This window comes from Lissotriton helveticus, chromosome 10 (assembly GCF_964261635.1).
Source record: "Lissotriton helveticus chromosome 10, aLisHel1.1, whole genome shotgun sequence".
Taxonomy (NCBI): Eukaryota; Metazoa; Chordata; class Amphibia; order Caudata; family Salamandridae; genus Lissotriton; species Lissotriton helveticus.
The window spans coordinates 667962352-667986684 of NC_136071.1; the positions used below are offsets into that span (position 1 = coordinate 667962352).

General features: G+C 47.2%; 1 protein-coding gene across 2 annotated transcripts in view; it reads right to left on the reverse strand.

Annotated features, from left to right (window-relative positions):
- Positions 1–24333, reverse strand: part of WDR48 (WD repeat domain 48) — a 469392-nt gene that overhangs the window by 273835 nt on the left and 171224 nt on the right. For both annotated transcript variants that reach the window (XM_078663202.1, XM_078663203.1), the window contains exon 6: positions 20985–21073. In XM_078663202.1, the coding sequence (XP_078519328.1) occupies positions 20985–21073 (89 nt within the window). The remainder of the gene's footprint in view (positions 1–20984; positions 21074–24333) is intronic.

Below are 24333 nucleotides of genomic sequence, written 5' to 3' on the forward strand. Positions count from 1 at the left end.
ACCACAAACAGGGGAATCAGGGCAGGCCCCGAGCAATCAGGGGATCCCAAAAAGAAACAAAGATGACCCTCAGCAGGACCCCCAGGCCGGAGTCACTGGAGTAGCAAGAGGACCTTGAGCAGCTCACCAAAAGATGCAGGCCACGGTGCAAACGATGCGGTGTGGACGAACATTCTGGTCACTGGAGATGCTTGAGGTTGGGGCTACTTGGAGCCCGAAGATCTCGGTGGGAGGAAGCCAACAAGCCTTTGCAACAGCAAGTCGACGCGGTGTACAGGGGTTCAGTTCTTGCGGCTCCCACGAGGGATACTGGCCTTACACTTTGTGAGAGGACAGGGCAGGCCAGGCCTTGGGAGATGAGGAGAACCACCACCAGTGTTGATGAACCTTCCGGAGTCCATAGGAGCTGAGGATCAACAGACTGGTCAGCTTAGTTGCGGTGCCTGCAGATGAAGGAAGGTACTCCTTCACTTCAAGGGAGATTCCTTCAGGTGTCTTTGATGCCCACAGGCCTTGGAACGTTCCTGTATGGTGCACAGGCGATGAAGCAGACTGAAAGGGGGACGAAGGCGAGCCCAAACTAAGTTCACCGAAGTCGAGAGTGCCCAGACGGTAGAAGATGAAGTGGTGTCTGAATTTAATCATGTCCCACAACAAATCTAGGGACCTACACCCAGGTAAGCCGTTAAGGACCCTAAAGAAAGGGTTGGGACGATTCAGGAGACCCTCCCAGGGGAGGGCTTGGACAGGGGGGAGGTTACTCCCATGTCCTTTGTCTAGTTTCGCACCAGAGTGGGAGGCAATGGCTCCCACAGTTGGTTTGAACTGACTATGCAAGGACGCACCAAATGTAGACTGAGTGGCGCTGGCAAGCACACCCACCTGGCCCCAATACACTAAATCCTGTCTCAGAGCTGATCACACCTACCTGCGATAGGATACCTATTGTTCTGCCTTCCCCTGCTCGACCTTGGTTCAGCAGCAGGACGGCAGAATAGTGTCTCTGGTCAGCAGCAGCCATGTCGTTCTGTCCAGGACTCGAAGACTGGTACCGGGAGCAGTGAGGCCCATTCCAGTGCTTGGAATCATACCTCCGACACCGTTTAAGGGGGTATGATTTCAACATGTTTGATATCAAACAATAGGATTAGTTGCAGCCAATTTCGAGATGGTCATTCCGTAATTACGCTGTGTTCCTCTATTTTGTATATGGCTGCTTCACTTAAAACCCGGGAGAATAGACTTCGTAGGCTGTAGGGGTGTGTGTCCTGCTCATGCAAGGGCACCCTCACACTTAAAACCAAGCACCCTGCCTTCAGGATTCATAATGCCTGCTATAGGGGTGACTTATGTTTTAAGTGCAGTGGCACTAGATCTAGAAAACCTACATCTTTCATAAGTGGTGTTATCACCAGCTTATACAAGCTGCAATGACAAGCCTGTAGTTGCATTTTGAAAGGTCTCCCTTGATGCTTCAGTCCATTGGGGACCTCTGGGGTACCTATGCCCTTGGTACCTTAGTACCATATACTAGGAACTGATAAGGGTACCCCAGTCTCTAATCTGGGAGGTACCCAATACTGACTACAACAATTTAAGGGAGAAAGCAGAGACTGGGGTCCCTATTACCAGGATCACAGTCAGACTACTCAAACAGCGTAGTGCCATTGGAGGTAACCATGAAAGCTGATCCTACTTTCCTACATATGTTAATTCCCTTAGAGATTTGGACACGTCTACAGCCCAAACTGCTGAACGGAAGTACACCGAATTTGCCAGAAAGCTAGATTTTGGTCCAGAAAGAATTATTTTTGGCGATTTGGTGTAAAACTGTTCAGTAGTTTTGAGAGGATATTAAATTTGAATATCTAGGCACGCAGAGCCTCCATGAATCTTGCAGATCTTGTGCAGAGATCTGATTGGCTGCCAACACTTCAACCATGAAATTTTGGCAGCCATCTTGGGACTCTGACTCAGTAGAGTCCCAAATAAAAAAGTTAAATAGATAAAGGGAAGGGGCAGGATAGGAATATTCTGACCACCCTAGGCCTGTTGCTGGTGTCCCTAAAGGATCCCATCTGCCCCAAAAATGATTTTTATTTTTACAGCAAAACAGTAAAAAAATTAGAAAGAAAAGAAAAAAGCACAGGCTCCTGCGTTAGTTTATGATAATACTCCCCAGGTGGGTTCAATTAAGGGCGGCATTATCTTCCTGTTTACCAGCAGCTCTCGTGTGGAACCTTCCACAGAATACAACTACACCCCCAAAAAACATAACAAGGCAAGCAGGAATTAGTGTCCCTATAACTGACTGACTGAATCAAAGTTCATTTGGAAGAGGGATGCTGATTTATGCGCGTCTGGAGCCAAAGCAGAGATTACGGATGCCCTTCACAAATCTGAAAGTAGATGCTGGTGCGAATAAACAAACTGACACCAGACGAGCTACCCCATGACAGAGGGTACCAGACAGAACCAACATCTGCAGCTCCGTGGGCTTTCAAGAACAGGAAAAGCTACGCTGTAAAACTCTGAAGCAAATGAGAGGGTAGAGTTGTGGAGTTTTCAGACAAAGGCTGCATTACTCATGACCGAGAGTAGTCTGCCAGTTTTACATCCTGTGATAAGCAGGGCTGGCCCAGGCTGCCGCTAGATCGAAAGATGGCCAAACAGGTGGACAGCGTAGAATGCAATAATGTAAGAGCAGAAAGATGTCCTAACAGCCATAGTGGATGACTTTGGAACTTGGGAACCAGGTTTGAGGCCCGGCGTCTGCTTCGGAGAAGTGTGGCTCACTGGTTAGAGGAGGCAGACCTGGAAGCAGAGGTCAGCCCGGGACCAGGGTTCAATTCCCGGCTCGGCAGGGTCTTGAGTCCTAAAATGTCCATGGACTCGACAATTCTCGCTCCGGTGCCTACTCGATTCACGGGTTCACACTCTGCGACTCTGGGCAATAGCTTGCTTAATCTCCGCAACGGCCCCTCGCGGCGGGATGCCTGGCTTTCACCTTGCGGATACCCTGCCGGGGTTATCTCACAGGGGAATACCAGGACGGGTTCCCTAAGCAAGCGCTTAGAAACCGCTTGGTGATTTGCACTATATAAATTCATTTACAATATCCTGTGATTCTGGGCAAATTGCTTAACCTCCCCAAGCCTAAAAAACTGAAATCTGACCCTTTTGTAATGTAGTCTGATGCTCATGCAAGTCGCTCGCGCAATATAAAACTGGAAAAAAAAGTCATATTTGCTTTTGAGTGACTAGCCCAACCCTAAGACGTAGGGGATCCACTCCGTCTTGTCTCGGTCTTGTGCCTGTGTGTTTATAGGTGCTGGACTATTCTGTCTTGGTGTCGTTACTAGGCACTATTGTGTTCAGTCTCAAACTATTGGCCTTTCAGAGGAACAGGCCCAGCCTGTCTTTGCCCCCAAAGCAACAGAACAGTTAATGACACCTGCCTGCCCCTTTCCTGTCCATTCCCTACCTCTCTTTCAGAAACAATGGAGTCTCATTTCTCTGCCTCGTCCCTACAGAACATTCAGAAGCACTATGGTGCCTACAGACACTAGCCCGTCCTTTCTCTGTCTGTTTCAGCATAGCAGAGCTTTGAAAGGCACTGGCCTGTACTGTCTAAATTACAGCCAGAAGTACTAGTGTGTCCTTTTCCTACAATGTGTCTAATGGTTTTCAGAAACAGGGCATGTGCGGTCATCATCCCAGTCCTACTGCACTGGTCTTTTGGAAATACCCAGTTTAGCCAGACTGCCTCAGTCCGGAGGCATCAGCATGTCGGAGGCACTAATGTGTACTTTCTCCCCCGGCCCCACCAGCGCTTCAGAGATATCTGCCTGTCCCTACTCTTCCTCAGCCATACCTTGCCGGATTTCCAGACACTCCAGCCAACCCTGCCACTGTGTCAACTCTTTTTAACCTCACTGTCAGACATGCCGGCCTGTTCTGTTGCTGCCCCACCCACAACCTACCGGTCCTCCAGAGGCACACACTACTGTGCCCTTCCATTACCCCTGCCCTAGGCAGAGGCAGCGGACAGTTAAAATATCTGGCACTTTCGCTGTGAACCAGTCCTCCGCAAACAGCCCAGAGCATGCAAACATGCTTGCAAACAAAAGCATCATCTGCTTCTACAACAAAGAAACACAGGTAAAGTGCATTTTAAACAGCATCACTTAAGGAAACAGGACCATCGCTACTGCAGACTCAAACATTTAATTCCCAACCCTCTCACCCAACCCACACAGGACATATTTGAAGTCCCTAAAGATAGTATAGGAGAGGAGACAGAAGGAGCTCTTCACCGTTACCTTGACATCTCGTGGCGGTCCTCTTGGACTCCCAGAGCGTACCCATAAAGCAGAGCCAAAAAATAAATAGCGAGGCAGCAGGACATCCTGGGCGGTCCCATTTGTTCCGGGATCTAGACAAACCCCTAAAGTCGCAGTGCCGCGCCCTGGGTGCAGCCTTCAGCTGAGGTCCGCATGGGACAGCTAGCGAGCGCAGAAGCCTTGAGCGGCAGACATGGGAAGGCAGCTGGTCTGAACCGCTCTGAGGACTCTCAGATAGGAATGGGAGGTGGCAGAGGACATACCCAGGCAGGAAGTGAGAGAGCAGGAGACTCCCTGACATGGACAGTCCTCAGCAATTGGGTTACAGGGATGTTATAGTTAGGAAACAGCATTAAAAAACCTTAGAAATTCACTGAAAAAAAACAAAGATTACAGGGTCTCTATAGTTGGGCTCAGATTTCACTCATACAAAACTATTGAAATTCAGCAGTTATAGTTACCTGAGCTAACTATAACTTACGCCACCGCAGTGCACTGCTTACGACCTCACATGTTGCATCTCTCATGACATGGTCAGTGACATGTTAAACACAACAAGAGCTGCTCCTAGTGTAGTGACCACTGTGGAGTTATGGTTATATTAGGAATGAGGGCATCTCAAAAAATGTAAAGGACTTGTCTCACACACCACCTGGTGTCACGCTTCATCGGCCAGTTCTCGTCTTCTAAAACCTTGGTTTGATAGAGGGCGGGCATACACCTGACGACAGGGATGCACTTCTAAACTAAGTGGGGGGGCCCATGAAAAAGTGAGTGAGTAAAAATCATTATAGTAATCAAATTGTGTTTTTAATGTGATTGGTAACTATACGATATTAAAATCAAAGGACAGTGTATGGGGAAATTACTGTCCCCTAACCGTAGTGTAAGCGGTCAACATGTTTCTGCCGTGTTGGCCCAGGTGGGTCCAGGGCATTCATCAGGACCTTAGTGTAAAGAATAGGGGGCTCCGCTCTTGACAACCCCTGTTGTCAAACCTGCCCCAAGTAAAGGCAGGTGACTGCTCCCAATCTCCAGGGAGATCGGGAGCAGTCACCTAGGAGCAACGCGGGAAACTTTCCTTGAGGCAGGTTTGACAACAGGTGTTTTTCCTCCCCTCCTCCCATGGGGCAAGTAGCTTGGGTATTTAGGGCTTGAACTTGGAAACCATTCCAATAGTGGAGAGTGACACAGGTCACACCCGCACAGTGGTATCTTCTTGAGGCCAGTCCGTTACATTTTTTGAGATGCCCTCACTCCTAATATAACCATAACTCCACATTGGTCACTACACTAGGAGCAGCTCTTGTTGTGTTTAACATTTATTGTTGGAGGCTGCTGGCTCCTGGAACCCCGTGCCTCTTGTTCCCTTCTCCAAGCATTGTGGAGCTCATGTGTGATTATGGACAGTGACATCACTGATGACATCATCCACAGAACCACTCACACACCCATTCACACCAGTATACAACCTCTCATACACACACTCACTCATAAGCACATTCACAGACCCATACAACTACGGTAACGCCTTATCTGATAGAGACTCTATCTAGCCTCAGTTTCCTTAACTTAGAAATATCCCCTGCTGTCAGACTGGATCCAGATTTTTTTTTTTTAGTAGGACCCCTGAGCACAGCAAGGTGATGTCAATTGGCTTCTTGTTAAAGTGACATGCGCGGAGCCTATAATCGGCGCCATCCCAGCACGCTGACGTCAGTTTCTTTTCATGATTTTCCACTCCAGGATTGTGGAACCACGAAGGACACTGGGGACCTGAAAGGGGTACAGCCCTGCCCCTAAAAATCTGTTTGCAGAGCGGGGAGGATGGATGGGCCGGTAAGGAATCTGCGGCTAGATAGAGCCTCTACCAGATAAGGCATTACCGAAAGTAAATTGTTCATCTGATAGAGACTTCTAGCCGCAGATTCCTTACCTTAGAATATATACTCAAGCAATACTTCCCCAGAAGTGGGTCTGTGAAACTGTTTTACACAAAGAAGTCATGCAGTACCAAACAAGCCAAGTCCCCGTACCGACGGACCCTACTGTTCAGACAGTAGTGTTTTGTAAACGTGTGCAAAGATGCCCAAGTTGCTGCCTGGTAGATGTCCAGGACCGGAACTTCATGTGCTAATGCAGCAATCGCAGCCTTAGCTCAAGTTGAATGAGGGGGGCTATGGCGGGCTGCCTCTTAGCCAATGCAAAGCAGACCTTAATGCAGAACACGATTCAATCGAGAGACAGTTTGTTTCTGCACTGATTTACCCTTTTTCCATTCTACATACTGCACGAATCTTGACCCCAAGGATCCCAATAATTTCCAGCGAATTTCCCGGCTTCCACTGCCGGCAAAATTGGTGAAGAAAGCCATAAATATACAGCTTAGCGCTTTCCTTCAGGAAAATCACATCTTAGATCCCACTCAATATGGCTTTAGGGAACACCACAGTACAGTGGCGGCCCTTATCAAATCCACAGAAGAAATAAGGGAAGCCTTGGATCTGGGTGGCAAGGCAGCGCTAATCATGCTGGATCTCTGCAGCCTTCGATACGGTCCAACATGATCTCCTGATGAACCGTCTGTCGGCCTGCGGGATTCAGAGCAAGGTTTGGAGGCTACTGAAATCTTTTCTGACGGATAGAACACAAATAGTGACCATGGACAAATATTGTTCTAAACCTTTTTCCTTAGCCTGTGGGGTGCTGAGGGGGTCATCCCTCAGTCCCACTCTTTTTAATGTGTATGTCTCTTCCTTGGCCCTGTTGATTAGATGATTCGGCTTTCATCTAACCTCATACGTGGATGACACGCAAATTGTGGTGTCTCAGCTTCCAGGCCACGATTCAGGGAAGAGAAAGAGGTTTCATGACTGTATGAAATCAGTCAAGATGTGGACGACACAGAATTGCTTGAAACTAAATCCAAGCAAAACTGAGGTCATCATTTTTAGAAATAATGCCAACTTCTGGGCCCCAGGATGGTGGACGGAAGAATTGGGCACCCTTCCAACTTCAACTCTGAAGGCAAAAAATCTTCTTATCAGTTACCAATGAAATCAAAAGGCTGCACTGACTACCAGTCAGACAATGGGTGTGATTCAAATCCCTATGCACCACATTTAAAGCCCTCCATGGAATGGGACCAGACCATCTCAAACATCGATTTAAATGGTATGTTCCTAATAGAACTCTCCGCTCCTTAAAAGCAAAGATGGTGACAGTACCCGTGTCAAGAAAATCAACTGGAAAGGGATAAGTTTTGTTATCTGCACCGCAAGGGCATGGAATAAACTCCTCTTCCATATTAGAGCCGCCTCTGATTTAATGTGGTTTAGAAAGGCACTAAAACAGGACTTTTTAGCATGTAGGTTTCTATGTCATAACGTAATTTGATAGTAGCAATTAGAGCCAGGACACCCCAGGGTAACCGTAGCACTTTATAAATATAAATAACATAACAAAGAGTTGGTCATCCACCGAGAACTCTTGTGCGGTCAAAGTAGAATGACAGCACTGTGGGTACAGGCGGTGAAGTCGCTCCTCTTTCTTGAAGGGATATGGCAGAGCATAAAAAGGTAAGCAGGATGATGGACTGGCCTACATGAAAGGCAGCGACGAGTTTTGGAAGAAAGCCAGCTCTAGTGCACAGAACAAGCTTGTCTGTGTAGATGTTCAGGTATGGAGGCTTGGATGGCAAAACCTGAAGCTCACCTGCTCTCCAGGCAGATGTTACAGAGACTTCACTCTTGCCACCCAAAATTCGTCCTGGTAAGCTTTTCTCAATCTTGTGTGCGTGAATGTATGAATGTTTGTACGTACGTGCTTTGCACGGGGGTGGGGTGTGGTTGTGTGTGTGTAAGACTTTGCGGCCCACCCCACACCTGCTGCATAGTATGAGCCGCCACTGTACACGTGTGTATCTATATAATAAATCTATATGTATCTATATGTTCTATCATATACACATACACTTCTTGAAGAGTCCTTATCGCTAAATGAATCCCAGTACCAAGAGATTGTGTTAGAAAAGGGCTCTTTCTGCAGGGTCACCACAAACTTTTCGCCTTCTTCCTCCACTTTTTCTGACCTACCTAGTTTTTGTTGGTCTTCAGATTCTGTGCATTTTACCACTGCTAACCAGTGCTGAATGCTCTCTGCTTATCCCCAATTGGCATACTTATGTCCCTAGCAAAGTGGTACTACATGTACCCAGGACATGTAAATTAAATGCTACTAGGGGGCCTGCAGTACTGAGTGTGCCATGCACTTAAGTAGCCTCTAACCAAGTCTCAAGTCCGCCATTGCAGAGCCTGTGTGTGCAGTTTTACACTGCCAAGTCCACCTGGCCTAATTGGATCCATGTAACAGGCCAACTCCATTGCAGCCAGCCTGAAATTGTGACTTTGTACCAGTCCGGCGCGACCAGAAATCCCACAATATCGCTTTGTGCTTTTTGGCACCATTTCTCAGTATAAACTTTAAAATCCAATCACTGATTCTACTGATTGCATTTTTGTCGTTTTAATCTTCTTCTATTCGTTAAATTAAGTTCTATTTTACTAACCTGGTGTTGGATCCTTTTTGTGTGCTGTTTTTACCGCCTTACTGTTTCAAGTGTTGCACAAATACTTTACACATTGCCTCCAAATTAAACCGGATAGCTCTGTGCCAAGCTAACAGAGGATGAGCACAGGTTAATTTAGGGTTTGCCTGCCCCTTATCCGGACTAGGATTGTGGTTGCTACTTGACCAGGGTTCATACCCCCGTCAACTAGTAACCCAATTTCTAACAGATTGATATTTCAAAACAACCTTCACCTCCAGCTTGCGAATCCAAACAACTGTGTTTAGTGAAAATGTGGATAGAGGTCCAAATCATGACAGACAAATGCCATGTAAAGGAAATGTATAACCTCAGACTAACTGAAGGACTTATTGCTTTATGATTATGCTCATCCATTGACCCTCTCACTAAGTGTTTGTGCATCTTGGAGAGAAACCTAAAGACGTTTTGTAGGACTGACTGCAGTGGAGGAACAGGACGACTGTGGCAGCAGTTCACCTCTACATCCACCCTTGGAGAAAGAACAGATGCATTGCCAAAGCAGCAGCTAATACGGTTGTGGCTGTTTCTGACTCAAAGATTGGGCCTTTGAAACAGATACAACATTTTCAGCATTGATGCTAAAATATGTGGACTGGGAATGCTAAACTCAATGACCTCGCAATGGCTCCACTACGTTCACCAAATTCTAACCAAAGAGACTTTCACTGACAAAAGATTTGTGTAAATATTGTCAATAGCACTGTATCAACTTGATGCATTAGTGCACTTTAAATGGAACTAGTAAGAATACAGAAAAAAAGTAAAAGTTTCAGAAAAGCAGTTTACAAAAGATGCTGAGGTTATGAAAACCTTGACAGTAGCTTTGACAGCTGAACAAAAATCCCATGGATCACATTCAAATGTGCCAGAATATTGCTACACAACTGTTTATACTGTCTGGTGGAAGTTTGATGATGTACTTCACTGCTTTACTTTAACACTTTGTCTAAGTGCTTTGCATGTGCTAAAAAAAGAGCCAAAATCGCACCCAACCTACATGTTAACAATATCCCACAGCGCATGAATGTAACATGAGCAAGCAAGAACCATTTGCAGTGCACAGAGGCAACATTCCAGACCAAAATCCTTTCGACTCATTGCATCGAATGGTTTCAATACTTTCCTTAAAATATTTTGATTCAAACTTGGTTTAAGAGGCCTGAAATGCCAGAATGTAGACCTGGGAGAATAAAAAAACCCTAGGACCTCACAGACCAGGCCTATGCCACTGTGCCACATGAGGGTTCATGGCTATGGCCGGAAAGGGCTTTGCGCACTGGGCCATAATGGGCCAAGAAGTGCCTCACTAAAGAGGAGAAGGGGCTTATTAATACCAAGGCTGTAGAAGTTAGTAAGTTAGCTTTTACCGCAGTCACCAGTTAGTGAAGCTCCAACAAGACTGCAACTTTTCTAATCACAGACACAAATGGCCTAATCTCCGTAGAAGGTGTCAATGGGATAAGCCATGCCCTTCTCTGATGTGGGGGTCTAACCAAGAGGCATTTTGTGGGCATCGGAATGTGCAAGTTGTGTCCCTCATTTTTAACATCTCTGCAACCTTAAGAGGTTGAAACTAACATTTCTAAGGTGTCAAATACAATAAATGCATGAATAAGTATACACCTGAATGTACTTGAGTGAATCAGAACTACTGAGAATAACATTTTCCATTCATTGCTGAGAAACCCAGCTTCAGTTCTCCTACGGCTAAATAGTTTTTCACTTTTTGTGAATGAAAGATGATCAAATACTATGCAACTGGTAAATACTTGGACCTACATGACCACAGAAGACTGGCATGGATATGGTCACAGGGACTGACAGCATAGAACTACAATTTAATTTTCTGGTAAAGCCTGTGTTTGCAAATACCATAGTGTCAGGCTAAGTAAAATTCTGACTCTGGATTAAAGGTCACTGTACGGGACATGTTGACATGCTTATCTATCTTTTTCCAATTTGTAACCTTGATTTTCCCTGTTTTGTTTGTGCTTAAATAAGTTTGTGGTTTAGGACCGTGTGAACAGCAATAGCTTTATTACATCAATTTAAAACAGTGTTTAGCAAGTTTAACAACATCAATCCTGATCCTTTCTTGTGCTTGTAAGGGAGAACATAGTGGCCAGCGCTTAGCCGGTCGCAGAAGCACTCTGAGCGCTCAGGGAGATTTTGCAAATATCATGTCAAATGTGAGCTATATCGGCGTGGATTGAAACCGGACCCAATCCCCCTTGTTCTTTTACCCTGTATTAATTACCTGTGTGGGGCAGTTTGGGGTCACACGGCTTTGAAGGTATTGCGGGCGGATCTTAGGGAGGGCGGTCTCAAGTGTTATCGCCGCCCGGAGTAAGTGTGGAGGTTGTGATGGGACGGCTGTGGGGAAGGGCAGCCCTGGAGCTCCGTAGAGGGAGAGGTGTGGCTGCCAGAAGACATTCTTAACAAACCTCTGTTCGAGGCAGGACTCTTACAATGGGACCAGTTAATAAGCGATGGTGAGCTTATCTCTTGGGAGAGTTGTAGCTAGCTTACAAACTTTCGCCTATCCAGGTTTAAATATGCTCAAATACAAGGTTGGTTTTATGACCCACTTACAAAGATGGTGAACAAAATGATTTAGAGTTTAAACTGTAGCAGCAATCTAGTTAAAGAAGGAGATAGCGACCATCTACTGGTGGAAATCGAGGACGGAGTTTCTACGCTTCCTGCTGAACTGTGGGGGAAGTACTTGCCAGAAGCATCGCTGGAGAAATACTGGCAAGTATCTATGGCTATGCTTTTTAAATAGGTTAAGCCTGCACATCTAAAGAGAAATCATCTCTTCACCATCCATAGAGCGTATTGGACCCCCTTGAAGCTGTCAGTGTGGGAGAGGAGGTGAAGTTCCCGGTCTTAAGTGCGGCAACATGAAGGCAGATGACGTCCACAAGTTTGTAGAATGTATAAAATTCCAAACTTTTTGGAGTGAAGCGAGTAGGGCGCTGTCTCAAATGCTTAAGTTGCATGTTAAGGTAAGCGTTTTACTTGTTATCTTTGGTCAGTTGGAGCCTGAAATAAAACCTAACAAGGGTCAGGCAAGGCGTATCTTTTACATTGCATTGCTGTCACGCAGGGAGGTTTGTAAGTTATGGGTGTTCCCCCTCTCCCCTAGTTTCGACACTTTGTAGTTCTCGATTAAATATACAGCCAACACAGATAGCAAAAGCTCTAGAGATGCAAATTTCTGGCTTCCCTTCATTCAATGGTGTGATGCTCTAAATGTTAATAGTTAGGTTTTTATCGGTACTATGATTACGCCTTACTAGCCTCACCAGGTATTTGGATTTAGGTCCTTGTGGTTTTTGTCTGCTGGTTGGAAAGTGAGAGGATGAAAGCAGACAAGTGGACAAGAGGGTGGATGGAGTTCGAGTCCAAGGGTCATCAGAATTTCTTGACCTCCCTCTACTCGCACCTACCCGTACTGCTGGAAAGCATAAGAGCACAGGCATTCAGGTGCCCATCAAGATGTGCAAGTGGAAGGAGGTCATTTTTTTTCTCTCCACTGAAAAGGCTTACGAGGACAAATTTTTTATTTTATTTTTTTTATTTTAAATCAATCCTGATCATGAATGCACTACATAATTATGACCGGCCTTGTTTGTGAATGTAAATCTAATAAAAATAGCTAAACACAAAGTACATTTAATTGGAGGTTCAGAAAATATGAAATTAGCAGATTTTGCCTTCCTTTTATTTTATTTATTTATTTATTTTATTTATTCAAAGTTTTATATAGCGCGAACAAGATCCTTACAGATATCAGAGCGCTTCACAATGACAGGGTAGGGGCAGTAGGAATGAACAGAGGTAATGGGAGCAATGTAGTAGTCATTAACATGAAAGGATAATAATAAAATACATAAAACATATCAATATACAGTCAGGTAAACAGGTAATATAAACGGCACAAGTCATTGATCCCATTACAGAGGTGTTCAGGTACACCTTGGGTGTGTGGAAGGCTTATACCAGTGTTTTAGTATAGAGAGCGCACTGAGTGGGGGCATCGGGAGGGTGAATCAGTGACCCAATGTGTCTCATATATTGGTCGGTAGCAAGAAAGTAGCGTAGTAGTGTCTCCATCAAGTAGAGGTATAGTGCCAAAGGACAAGGTGAGCATTGATACAAGGCAATGCAGAGTCTCTGATCCGGCACCTATAAGGTTCAGGAGATCTTGGCCAGAAGGATGGTTTTCACCTCTTTCTTGAAGAGTGCAGCGGAGGAGATACGCCTGGTTTCAGGCGGGAGCGCATTCCAGATCCTGGGTGCCATTCCTGAGAAGGAGCGCTTGTAAGTTTTCTCTTTCCTGAATCCACGGGGTTTCAGGAGTAGATTTTTTGAGCTTCTATTGGATCTCGAACCTCCTGATATGGACAACCTTTGAGCGAGGTAGTTGGGTGCATTGTGGTGCACAGCCGCGTGTGTCATAACTGCAATTTTTAGTTGTATTCTGGCTTCAAAAGGCAGCCATTTTAGGGACTTTAAGTCTGGGGAAATATGCGAATGTTTTCTTGAGCCAGTAATGAGTCTTGCGGCAGCGTTCAGGGAGGCTCTTAAGGGTGCTGTTGTGGATAGCGGGAGTCCGCTGAGGGTCACAATTCCGTAGTCTATTCGAGGGATGACTAACGCTTGTACAGCAGTTTGGAAGTCTTCAGTAGGGAGGAAGGGTTTAATTTTCCTCAGTGTGTTGATTTGGAAATTAGCTGCTTTTGTGGCTTTGCTGACGTGCTGCTGCATGTTGAGCTTGGCGTCCAGTGTGATGCCTAGGGATTTCGCTGAGTCCACGATGGTGGGTTGGACATTGAGTGCTGTTAGGTTGTTGAGCCATGTTTGGGTGGTGGAAATTTTCGCCGGGGGTGAGATGAGAAGGAACTCAGTTTTCAGAGCATTTAGTTTGAGGTGATTATCGGCTAGCCAAGATTGAGTGTTAATAAGCGTGGAATTCAGATGTTTGATATCTTCCGGAGATTGAAGCTTTAGGTACAGTTGTGTGTCGTCGGCGTACATATGGAATTGGACATTAGAAGCTTGGAGCAAGGTGGCGAGCGGTTCCATGACGAGGTTGAACAATGTGGGGGAGAGGGAGGATCCTTGTGGAACACCTAGATCTGCAGGCACAGGTGAAGATAGCACATTGTCGATCTTGAACTTCTGAGACCGGTTGTGAAGAAAGGACGAAAACCATTTGAGAACCGTTCCCGATAGACCCATTCTAGTGCTTAGCAGCTCCAGCAAGTTCTCATGTTTGACCGTGTCAAATGCTGACGAGAGGTCAAGAAGGATGAGGAGGCAGGACTCATTGCGATCAAGAATTTGGAGGGCGTCATCAATTATGTGTGTCATAGCTGTTTCCGTGCTATGTTTCGCTCGGAAGCCTGATTGATGAGAGTTGAGGAGGTCAAATTGGTCAATGTGTCTTGTTAGTTGGAGTTGGACACATTTCTCCAGCAGTTTGGCCAGGGTGGGGATATTGGTGATGGGCCGGTAATTGTTTAGGTCAGATGGATCAGCTGTAGGTTTCTTGAGTATAGGCGTGACTTGCCCCACCTTGAGGGAGTCTGGAATGAGGCCTTGTTGCAGGGAGCAGTTGATGATTTTGGTCCAGAGAGGGAGGAGCAAGGGGATGAAGTCTTTTACAGCATTAGCAGGTAGAGGGTCTGTGAGGTGATTAGAGGGCTTCAAGGTGCAGAGCAGTTTGTGTATTGTTTCTTCCGAGTAGGTATCGAAGTACAGCCAGTATGCCATGTTTTTAGGTTGAGTGTTAGCCATTCTTGTGTGGTTGGGGAATCGGCTTACATCCATGATGAGATCATTTCTTATGTTTTCAGTCTTTAGCTTAAAGAAAGCAGAGAAGTCTTCACAGTGTGGGGTGTCGCGTGTTGTGCTATTTGATTGTAAGGGTTGTGCCTTTGTTTGGGTCTTGATTAGTTCGAACAGTTTTCTTGGCCTGTTTTTTGCTTGGTCCAATTGGCGGCTGAAGAAGTTCAACTTTGTGCGCTTTATTTTCCTGAAGTAGGCATTTCTCTTGTTTTTAAGCCTTTTGAGGTGCAGTGCTGAGGGGTCCGCTCTCCAGGTGCGCTCTGCCATTCGCATCGAACGCCTGTCGTCATTGAGTCTGTCGTCATACCAGGGGTTAGAAGTTTTGGTGGAGACTCTCTTCAGTTGCAGTGGGGCGGCTTCATTGACTAAAGTATTCATAGATTCAAGGTAGTGGTCAGTCAGTGATTGAACATCCGTGGCACCTGAAGGGGGAAGGAGGAGATTGCCGATGTGGGGAGGCAGAGTAGAGGGGTTGAGATTCTTCATGTCCCTTTTCCATGTTTTGGATTTGATTGGTTGAGCCGGGTTAGGTTTAACTTTTTCATTGATAAAGAAGGTGATAATGTGGTGGTCTGACCAGTCGCAGGGAAGAATCGTCTCCAGTTGTGTAGAATTCTCTTTGGCAATGATGAGATCAAGTATCGAGCCTTTGTCATGTGTTGGTTTATCGCATATTTGGGGGAGGTCAAGCGCATTAAGGAAAGTTTTGAGACTATTCACCACTGTGTCTTTCTGATCGTTCCAGTGGAGATTGAAGTCACCCAGGTAGACTTGTGTGGTCTGCCGACCGGCATTAGAAGTGATCATGTCCATGAGTTGTTGGGTGAATATGAGATTGTCACCAGGCGGGTGATAGATGAGATGTAGAGCACAAACTTGTTTGCCCTCGCTGGTGATGTCGAGGCAGAGGAGTTCACAGGAGGAAAGGGAGGGGGAGGTGACTTTAGTAACGGAGAGGTTGCTTCTAAAAATGCATGCAATTCCCCCGCCCGTCTTGTCTGAAGACCTGTCTAACCTAATGATGTGATAGTTGGGGGGACTAGTATGTCCATAATCGGGGTAGAGGCTTCAGTGAGCCAAGTTCCTGTTAGAATGGCTAGGTCCAGATGCTTAGCTGAGACGAGATCAGCGATGTCGGAGGAGTGTCTCTGGGCCGATCTGCAGTTGAGTAGGATGCATTTGAGTTTGGGAGAGAGAAGGGTGGTCGAGCTTTCTAGAGTGAGGAGAACTTTTCTGAGGTTGTTAGGGACGGAACCTCTGTTGTTGAGTGTTGGGAGCCTCAGAGGGTTTGTAAGAATTGTGGGTATGGGGATGTGTGTGCTGGGTATGTGTTTTACCGGACCTGAGCCATAAGAGCGTAGGAGTGAGCATAGGTCGCGGTCCGACAGTGGGTTGAGGACACGGCGGGGGCGGTGGGAGTTGTTGCAAACGGGGATAGTCGGCCAGCGCGGATGTCGTTGGAGGCGAGGGTATGTAGGGCGGGTGCGTCCTTTGTAGGGTAGAGGGATGATGGGAGGTGGACTGGGCTGTGATGAGAGAAGGTCTTTGATTGCGCGGACATCTTTTTTGATTTGTAGAATATCCTCTTTGACTTGTTGGAGGGTGGGTAAAGTCAGGTCAGGGGGTGCATTGGGGATGGCGTAGGTGGTGAGAGCCATTGGTGAGTGATTGTGTAGTGAGCTGGAAAGCGGGCAGGGAATCGAAGGGGGGATATACTGGCGTTGTTGGAATGTTCTGCGGTGCAAATGGGTGGGATGGCAATCAAAGAGTGGGTGTCTTTGTGGGCGGGCGGTGTGGGTGAAGTAGGCGGTGAAGGCGGTGGGTGGGAGGCATAGGTAGTGCCGTCAGTGGGAGACGGTGCCGGTGAGTGGAAGAGTGAGTGAAGGCTGAAGACAGTGGGGGAGACCGGAGGGTAGTGAGGGCTGAGAATAGGAGGTGGGAGAGAGGGGGATGCTAAGGTAGGGGAGGTGGTATGTTCTGTGTGTGTTGTTGGGAGGGTGTGAGTGTCGTGGGTGGGAGTGGGGAGGGGGCTGGGGGGGGGAAAGGTGTCCGCCGTGGGGGGTATGGCAGGGGGGGGGTGGATAGCCTTCGAGTGGTGATGTTATCAGATGGTGGCGTGTTGTGGGTGAGAGTTGTTCTGTCAGGTGTGAGAGTGTCGTGGGTGAGAGTGGGGAGGGAGCTGGGGAGGGGGAGGCGTCTGTCATGGGGGGGATGGGAGGGGGGGTGGATAAACTCCGAGCGGTGGTGTGTTCAGGTGGCGTGTTGCGGGTGGGGGTTGTTATGTCAGGGAGGAGAGGGATAGGGGGGATGTGAGTGGGGGTAAAAGGGATCATGTTAGAGGGGCGGTTGGTATAAGAGGTGGCGACATTTGTGACTGTCCTTGGGGAATGTGGGGCGTTGACAGCAAGTGGGCCATTTACTGGGGTGCTGGGGGTGTCTGTCCTTGGGGAGTGTGGGGTGTTAACAGCAGGTGGGCCATTTACTGGGGTGCTGGGGGTAGAGGTGTTGTAGGTGGGGGCTGCGACGTCAGGGGTGATGGTGCTAGTGGAGATCAGGGTGGGGGTCCGCAGATTGGAGAGGTGCTCTTTGAACTTGGGGAACAGGTTGTCTAATAGTTCCAGGTTCTTGTCCGTGGATTGAATTAGGACAATCCCGTTGTTATAGATAGTAATGGTAGTCCTGCCAGGGAAGAGGTGGGAAGGTGTGATAGAGAGAGTTAGGCCATGAGTTGTTTTCCTGGTGGAGGAGACGGTGAGTAGGGTTAGAAACGCTTTTCTCCATTGGGCTCTGCGTGAGGTGTGGAAGATGATATCGGTATTCAGGCCTCCATTGCCCGGTGAGAAGTAGGTGTCGGCAAAGGGTGTTTCAGGGTGCGACCTCATGAAGTTATGTTTAAAACGTTTAGTGGCTTTTTTGGTGAGGGTGGAGGGGTAGTTAATTCTAAAAGTGTGCTTGCCGATGCGCTCCATTTTAGAGGCTGTAATGTTGGGTGTAGGAGCTAGGGCGTCATAAGTGACACTAGTGAGCATCCAAAAGAGATATGAGGTAGCGTCCAAAAAAGATATGAGGTAGTATGTATCTAAATCTAAATCATTGTATCTAAATACAATAATCACTATCAGATTCAGCAGTCGTTGTAAACATGGTCAGAATCAGAATCTAAATACAATAATCACAATCATACTCAAAATACAACGAAAACAGGATGTAGGAGGTGTTAATTGGTGCAGTCCAAGGAGCGAAGTGGAATGGGTTCACCTTACCGCAAAGGATGGAGACAGAAATATGTGAAGGGAGATCGACGTAGCATAGGTATAGAAATACTAATAGTAATAATACAGGTATGAGGTAGCATAGTAATAGTAATAATAAGAGTATGAGGTAGCAGTCGGTGCAGTACTGAGATAGAGGAAGAAGGGTACAGCTTATAACAGTGGATAGTCTAGAGGTGTAATATTAGTGATACACTAGAACAAGATACACGTATACAGAGTGAAGAGATATGTAGTTTTTAGAAATATGAGGTAGTTAACGGTGCAATACTATATTGAAAGTGCGAGGGGTGTAATATACATAAAGGAGTATAATATTAATGATATACCAGGTCAGAGTATATATATATATTAAATGTGCAAAAGAAAAGCAGCATGAGTCAGAGATGCCCCTAGTGAGCAGTCAGAAGTATATGAGGTATCCGTCAGTGCATTAAGTACATGTAGAGGTATAATACTGCAATAAACGGTAGACACTCGGTACTTGAGATTAGGAGAGAGGAGAGATAGGGTCAGCCCACTCCAAAATGGCCGCCAAAGTAGAGGAGATAGCTACGGCAGTCCTCTGTTAGTTTCTGTTGCTTTAGGCACAGGGAGGGCAGAGTCAGATTCTAGATTCTGTTTGAGCAAGACCAGATCCTCTCTTGCTGGGAGGGAGTCTTATCTGTAATTTGGTCTGTGTGGGGGAGTCAGAGTCAGACCTGGGAGCCTCGTGGGCCTCTTCGATGCAGGAGGCGATTTATTACTGCCGTTTTATGGCCACAGCCATTTTGAATAGAGGCACAAAGGAAAAAAGGGGAAATGTGTGCAGGGTCGATAAATACCTTCTTATAGTTCTGCCCATATAGACCCACGATGTTGCCAGCGGAGTCGTGCCAAGTGACGCCTTTTTTCCTGTTCTAGAAATGGGGAAAGGACGCACACCACTGTTGCACCGCCTTCTGGTTGATGTGTGTGCGCGGCGTGTGTTTTCCCTACTGCCCCAGGTCTCAGGAGACAGCCATCTCCTCCGTCAGTGGTGGAAACAATAACGTCAATTCACCTCAATTCCCCATGCAGATAGGTAGGCTCTGGTCGGACCATTTTCCGATGTCACCCACTGACCCGAGTGCGTCATGGCTTTAATCGTGCTGCTCGCTGGGCGGCGGCGCCTCACCTCCGGTCACCTTCGGCTCCCGTCGCAGGGGCAGCACAGGCTCCCGCTATGCGTCGCTGCTCGTCCGGATCCCGCGCGTCCCGGGGCTCCCCTCACGCTGTTCCTGTGGCAGCGCCAGCATTCGATGTCTGGACTCTGTGTTGACCCTCCAGATCACCTCCGGGATCGTTCGGTGCCTCCGAGGCAGCGCACCGGACACCTCTGTTGGTCAGACCGTCATCTGCAACAGTGCATGCCAGTGGGCCGGACACCTCCGATGCGCCGCCAGCCAGCTCCTCTCGCAGGCAGTCACGGGCAGTCACAGCGCGCATCTGCCATCCGCCGCGAGAACCAGGCAGGAATCATCAAAGTCGTCCGTCCCTCACTAACCCGCAGCAGCCAGTCGAGGAGGGGGAAGGTCCAGGCGACGCACGACCCACCCGGGCGTCTGTGCTACCCTCCGGCAGGCTCCGTCCATCCGACTCGGACACCGCCTGAGTCCAGAGCCTCAGCAGTCTCTGGCGGACTCCTACCCGCCGTCCCGGTCTCCGCAAGCGTCCAGAAGCAGCCCGGTGGAGGAGTGGGTGCTCGCAGGACTCTGCAGGACCTCCGAGAATAGGTAAGTGCAGTCCAGTAATTAAATCCAGTTACTTGCAGAGGTTCTGTTCAGTTCCGTTCTCCATGCAGTTTTCGTCTTCTGTCCATGCACCGATAGCAGTCACAGGGGTCCCAGCCGCCGGCGCCGCAGGTCAGGTGTCTGGCACGATGTTGATTTGCACTCCAGTTACTTTTAAGGCCAATCCAGTTACTCTGTATAATAATCCAGTTACTCGTGTTTGATTATGTGCGCAGAGATGAGTGCTTTTTGGGGATAAATCCAAGATAGGGATCCCGAGCACTGGGAGCTCCGGACAGGGGCTCCTACCGGGCGGCCAAGGTCATTCACAAATTCTTTAGACCATGTGTGGACAGTTTTGAATATTCGTGTTGGCAAAACTATCATACAGATTACTGGACTGAGTATCACTTTGCCACAACCCTACAACAAATGGTGATTTGTTTCATACTGACAAATGTTCATAACTGGAAAATGAGAATTAGATGGATAGGCCAGTATTTTCGGCCAGCTGTGACTTCTAACAATAAAACCTGTCCCTGAAAGTGTTTTAATCATTGAGTTCTTACTTGGCATGGCTGGATCCAGTAACACTTGTGGAGAAGTGTGGCTCAGGGGTTAGAGGCGGCAGACCCGGAAGCTGAGATCGGTCCTGGACCAGGGTTCAATTCCCTGCCTCGGCGGGTCTTGGGCTAAAAATTCCACGGATTCGATAATTCTCGCCCGGTGCCTCCGCGACTCATGGGTTCACACTCTGCGACTCTGGGCAATAGCTTGCTTAATCTCCACAACGGCCCCTCGCGGCGGGATGCCTGACTTTCACGTTGTGGATACCCTGCTATCTCACAGGGGAATATCAGGAAGGGTTCCCTAAGCAAGCGCCGGGAAACCCACTGCGGGTAGCTGTGCGCTATATAAGCTCAACTACATTTACACTCACGACAAACCATTAATTCTTTGACAAGTGAAGAAAGATAAAGTCTCCATTTGTAAAAGGAAGACTATGCATTGCACACACAAATTCTCTATTTAAAAAAAGGCACATATCACCAATTCAAATGTTACCGTTGAAACTACAAGATGTTCACAATCCACTGCTCAAGGTGCAACCAACACCAAAGCACTGCTACAAGCTCCACAAATGTATACATACCTTTTCAGTGGACCCAGACACAATGACTGTTCCCATCTGATTCATTGCAAGGCTGTAGATAGAATCCTTGTTCCCACTGAGGGAGGAAGCTATTGATAAATAAAAAAAACACACACAAAAAACAAGCAATGAATAGTTAATGAAGTATACACCAGATGAAGAAGATGATGCTATAATATATACCTTTTACACTAATTAGCAGCAGAAGATTGCAGAACTTTGTGGACAGAAATACATACAACAAATTATAATAACTGCTTCTAATGAAAACACTATGAACTCTATTTTCTCCAGGCGTGGCTATCAGGGCAGAAACCTGGAAGGGAGGTGGTAGGGACTTGAGAGCACACAATGAGAGAAATCTGGGTTCCTTCTCATGGTTGGAGAAAGAATGGAGAAATAAGAAGAACAGTTAGAAATTAGGAAAAAAAACAACTCAAAACGGATGTATGACATTACAACGCATGCTTTTACCACGCATGCCTTTACAACCCATGCCTTTACAACGCATGCCTTTACAACGCATAGCGCTTTGGGGTGCTGGATAGCGAATAGCGTAATTTACTATTCCAACTCCAGTCCCCGTGGATAGTAGGGAAGGTGTTGGATAGTAAATTAAATCTATTTCCTATCCTAGAGCGCCCCCCAGCGCAATGCGTTGTAATGGTTTGCGTTGTAAATACCGCGTTGTAAAGGCACTACGTTGTAAAAGTTGCATTGTAAAGGTTGTTCACCACTCAAAACACATGGTAATAAAATGGAATGATGCAACAGAACGTAGGCTCGCTCTCCTAGGATTGTAACAAGCATTTGCAATGCAATAGGTCTCGCATTATTAAAGTTAGAGCTATTGGCATTGTAAATGGCAATGCCTTTTATTTATGTTTTTGCTTTTAAAACATAAATAAAAAGCATTGTCATTTTCAATGCTAATAGCTTAAACTTTCGCAAAAGTGAGACCTATTGCATTGCAAATGCTTGTTTAAAGGACGCCCCAGACACTTCTTCCCCAACCTACCAACCTTCAGCGATAGGACAAAACTGCAAGATTATCTTAGCAAGTCCATACCTGAATACAGCGTGCTTAGAAGAGCAGCACATGCGCTGCTTAGGATCGAAGTAACAAAATTTCTGTTTAATAGCATTATACAATATGCTCGGGTATACAGGAAAGAGCTGGCAGTGTTGGATAGTTGTCAGGGGCTATTTATTCGTTTTTGTGTTGAGCGCTACACATTTAGCAAGTCCATACCTGAATGCGAACATCGCCGCCGGCCTGCGACCAAGAAGTCAGGCAGGCCGGGCGCGACAACCGGAAACAGGAAGTAGGAGGGCGGGAGCCTACCCCACCTCCCACGGAAGAGCCGCGATTGTTTGGAGCACCGGAGCAGGCAGGAGCCTACCCTGCGCCCCGGTGCCGAAGGAGGGAGGAAGAGTCCTGCTGCCGGGCCCTACAGCTGCCGATGAGAGGAGAGCCGCCGCACGAAGGAAGCCAGTGAGTGGGGCTTCGCCTTGTTGCTGAGCTGCGAGGGCGGGGGGCATGTGTGTGTGCGTGCGGCGGCGGGGGGCTGTGTATGTGTGTTATCGTGTGTGTATGTGTCTTGGAGTCTGTGTGTATGTGTGTGTGTGTGACTGTGGGGGGGAGGGGGTGTATGTGAGCAAGTGTCTGTCTGTCTGTGTATATGCGCGCGCTTGTGCACGGCGCGGGACGGAACGTGCACGTTCGCGCACCCAAATCTGGTAGAAACGCTCGTAACACCCTTTTGTCCCTCATTCCCCCGAGACAGGCAACATTAAGTCTCCAGCTGGACGCATCTTTCGGATGCAGTACCAGCGAGACCTAAAAAGCCTGACATAACTCACGGCAATCTCCCTGCTCGAAAAAAGGCAAACCATTTTAAGGAGACGGGAGGGCTTCGCCATAGAGGGCAATCTCACCATAATGATGTTATGTTTCATCGTTTCAAAAGCTGGTGAAAGGTCAAACATGGCCTGACGGGCTGCTTGATACTCAGACACATCTCACTCAGGGTGTCATCCCAGACAGTTTCTGTGCTAGGGTTGGAAACAACCAATGAAGTAATGCAGTATCACTGATATTGAGCCAACAAGATTGGGAATTGCCCCACTGCTACTTTTTCAATCATTGTAGCTAGAACAGGCATAATAGTAAAGGGTCAGTAATTACTTAGGGTCTGATCATCGAGAGTTGTATTTTCTTTTTCTTTTTAACTAGAGCCTTCCTTACCTGATGGGAGACCTCCAGCGGTGATGAAAAAAATGATATGGTTAGCAACTGATAGACACAACATGGAGACATGTTATTTAAGGACCTCTGCAAGTGCAGGATATACAGGTGATTTAGTGAGCTTAAGGTTGGAAATAAACTCAAAGCGCTTCATCCACAACAGGTTGGAAAAGCTGCAAATGTTTGCACGAGAGAAAGCCAATTTCAAAGACTAGGCAACATTTTTCTCATAGTGTCGAGTTTATTGACTAATAGAGCATCACATTAGGAATTCTTAGTAAACTGATTTACCAATTTGAACAGAGATCCCAAGTGAGTGGCAGCCTTTGTGATATCTCTTGTGTGTTTTAAACGAGTTAGGTAGAACAGTTTATAATCAGGTTTATGGCGTTAACCCACTTGGCTCGTAATCTGCGTATAACCCATTTTAGATACCCACAAGTGGCAATTTAAGACATCAATATTTGGAATTAAGATGACAAATTGTCAGCAAAAACAACAAGTGATGGACTGAATGTGGATCAATGTCACACACTCCCCCAGTCAAAAGATCTGGGCCCAAATCCATCGTTTTTTTGCACTCCACACCACCCTGGGTTAGACAATGGCGATATGCAAATCAGCTCTGACCCTGTTGCCCCATGGGAACAGTCCAGTCCGAACTACAAAAGCCATGTCCTTCCCAGAACGGAATCAAGCATCCGAGGACCGGACCGGTTTCGAGGTAACACCTCTCTTCAGCCCGGCTAGCTTGATTCCAGTGGTGTGGAGTGCCTGGGACCCACGTCTGGGCATCCCCAGCGCACTTAGGGCGGCAATTGCAAAAACAACAAGTGATGGACTGAATGTGGATCAATGTCACACACTCCCCCAGTCAAAAGATCTGGGCCCAAATCCATCGTTTTTTTGCACTCCACACCACCCTGGGTTAGACAATGGCGATATGCAAATCAGCTCTGACCCTGTTGCCCCATGGGAACAGTCCAGTCCGAACTACAAAAGCCATGTCCTTCCCAGAACGGAATCAAGCATCCGAGGACCGGACCGGTTTCGAGGTAACACCTCTCTTCAGCCCGGCTAGCTTGATTGTCAGCAAAGGGC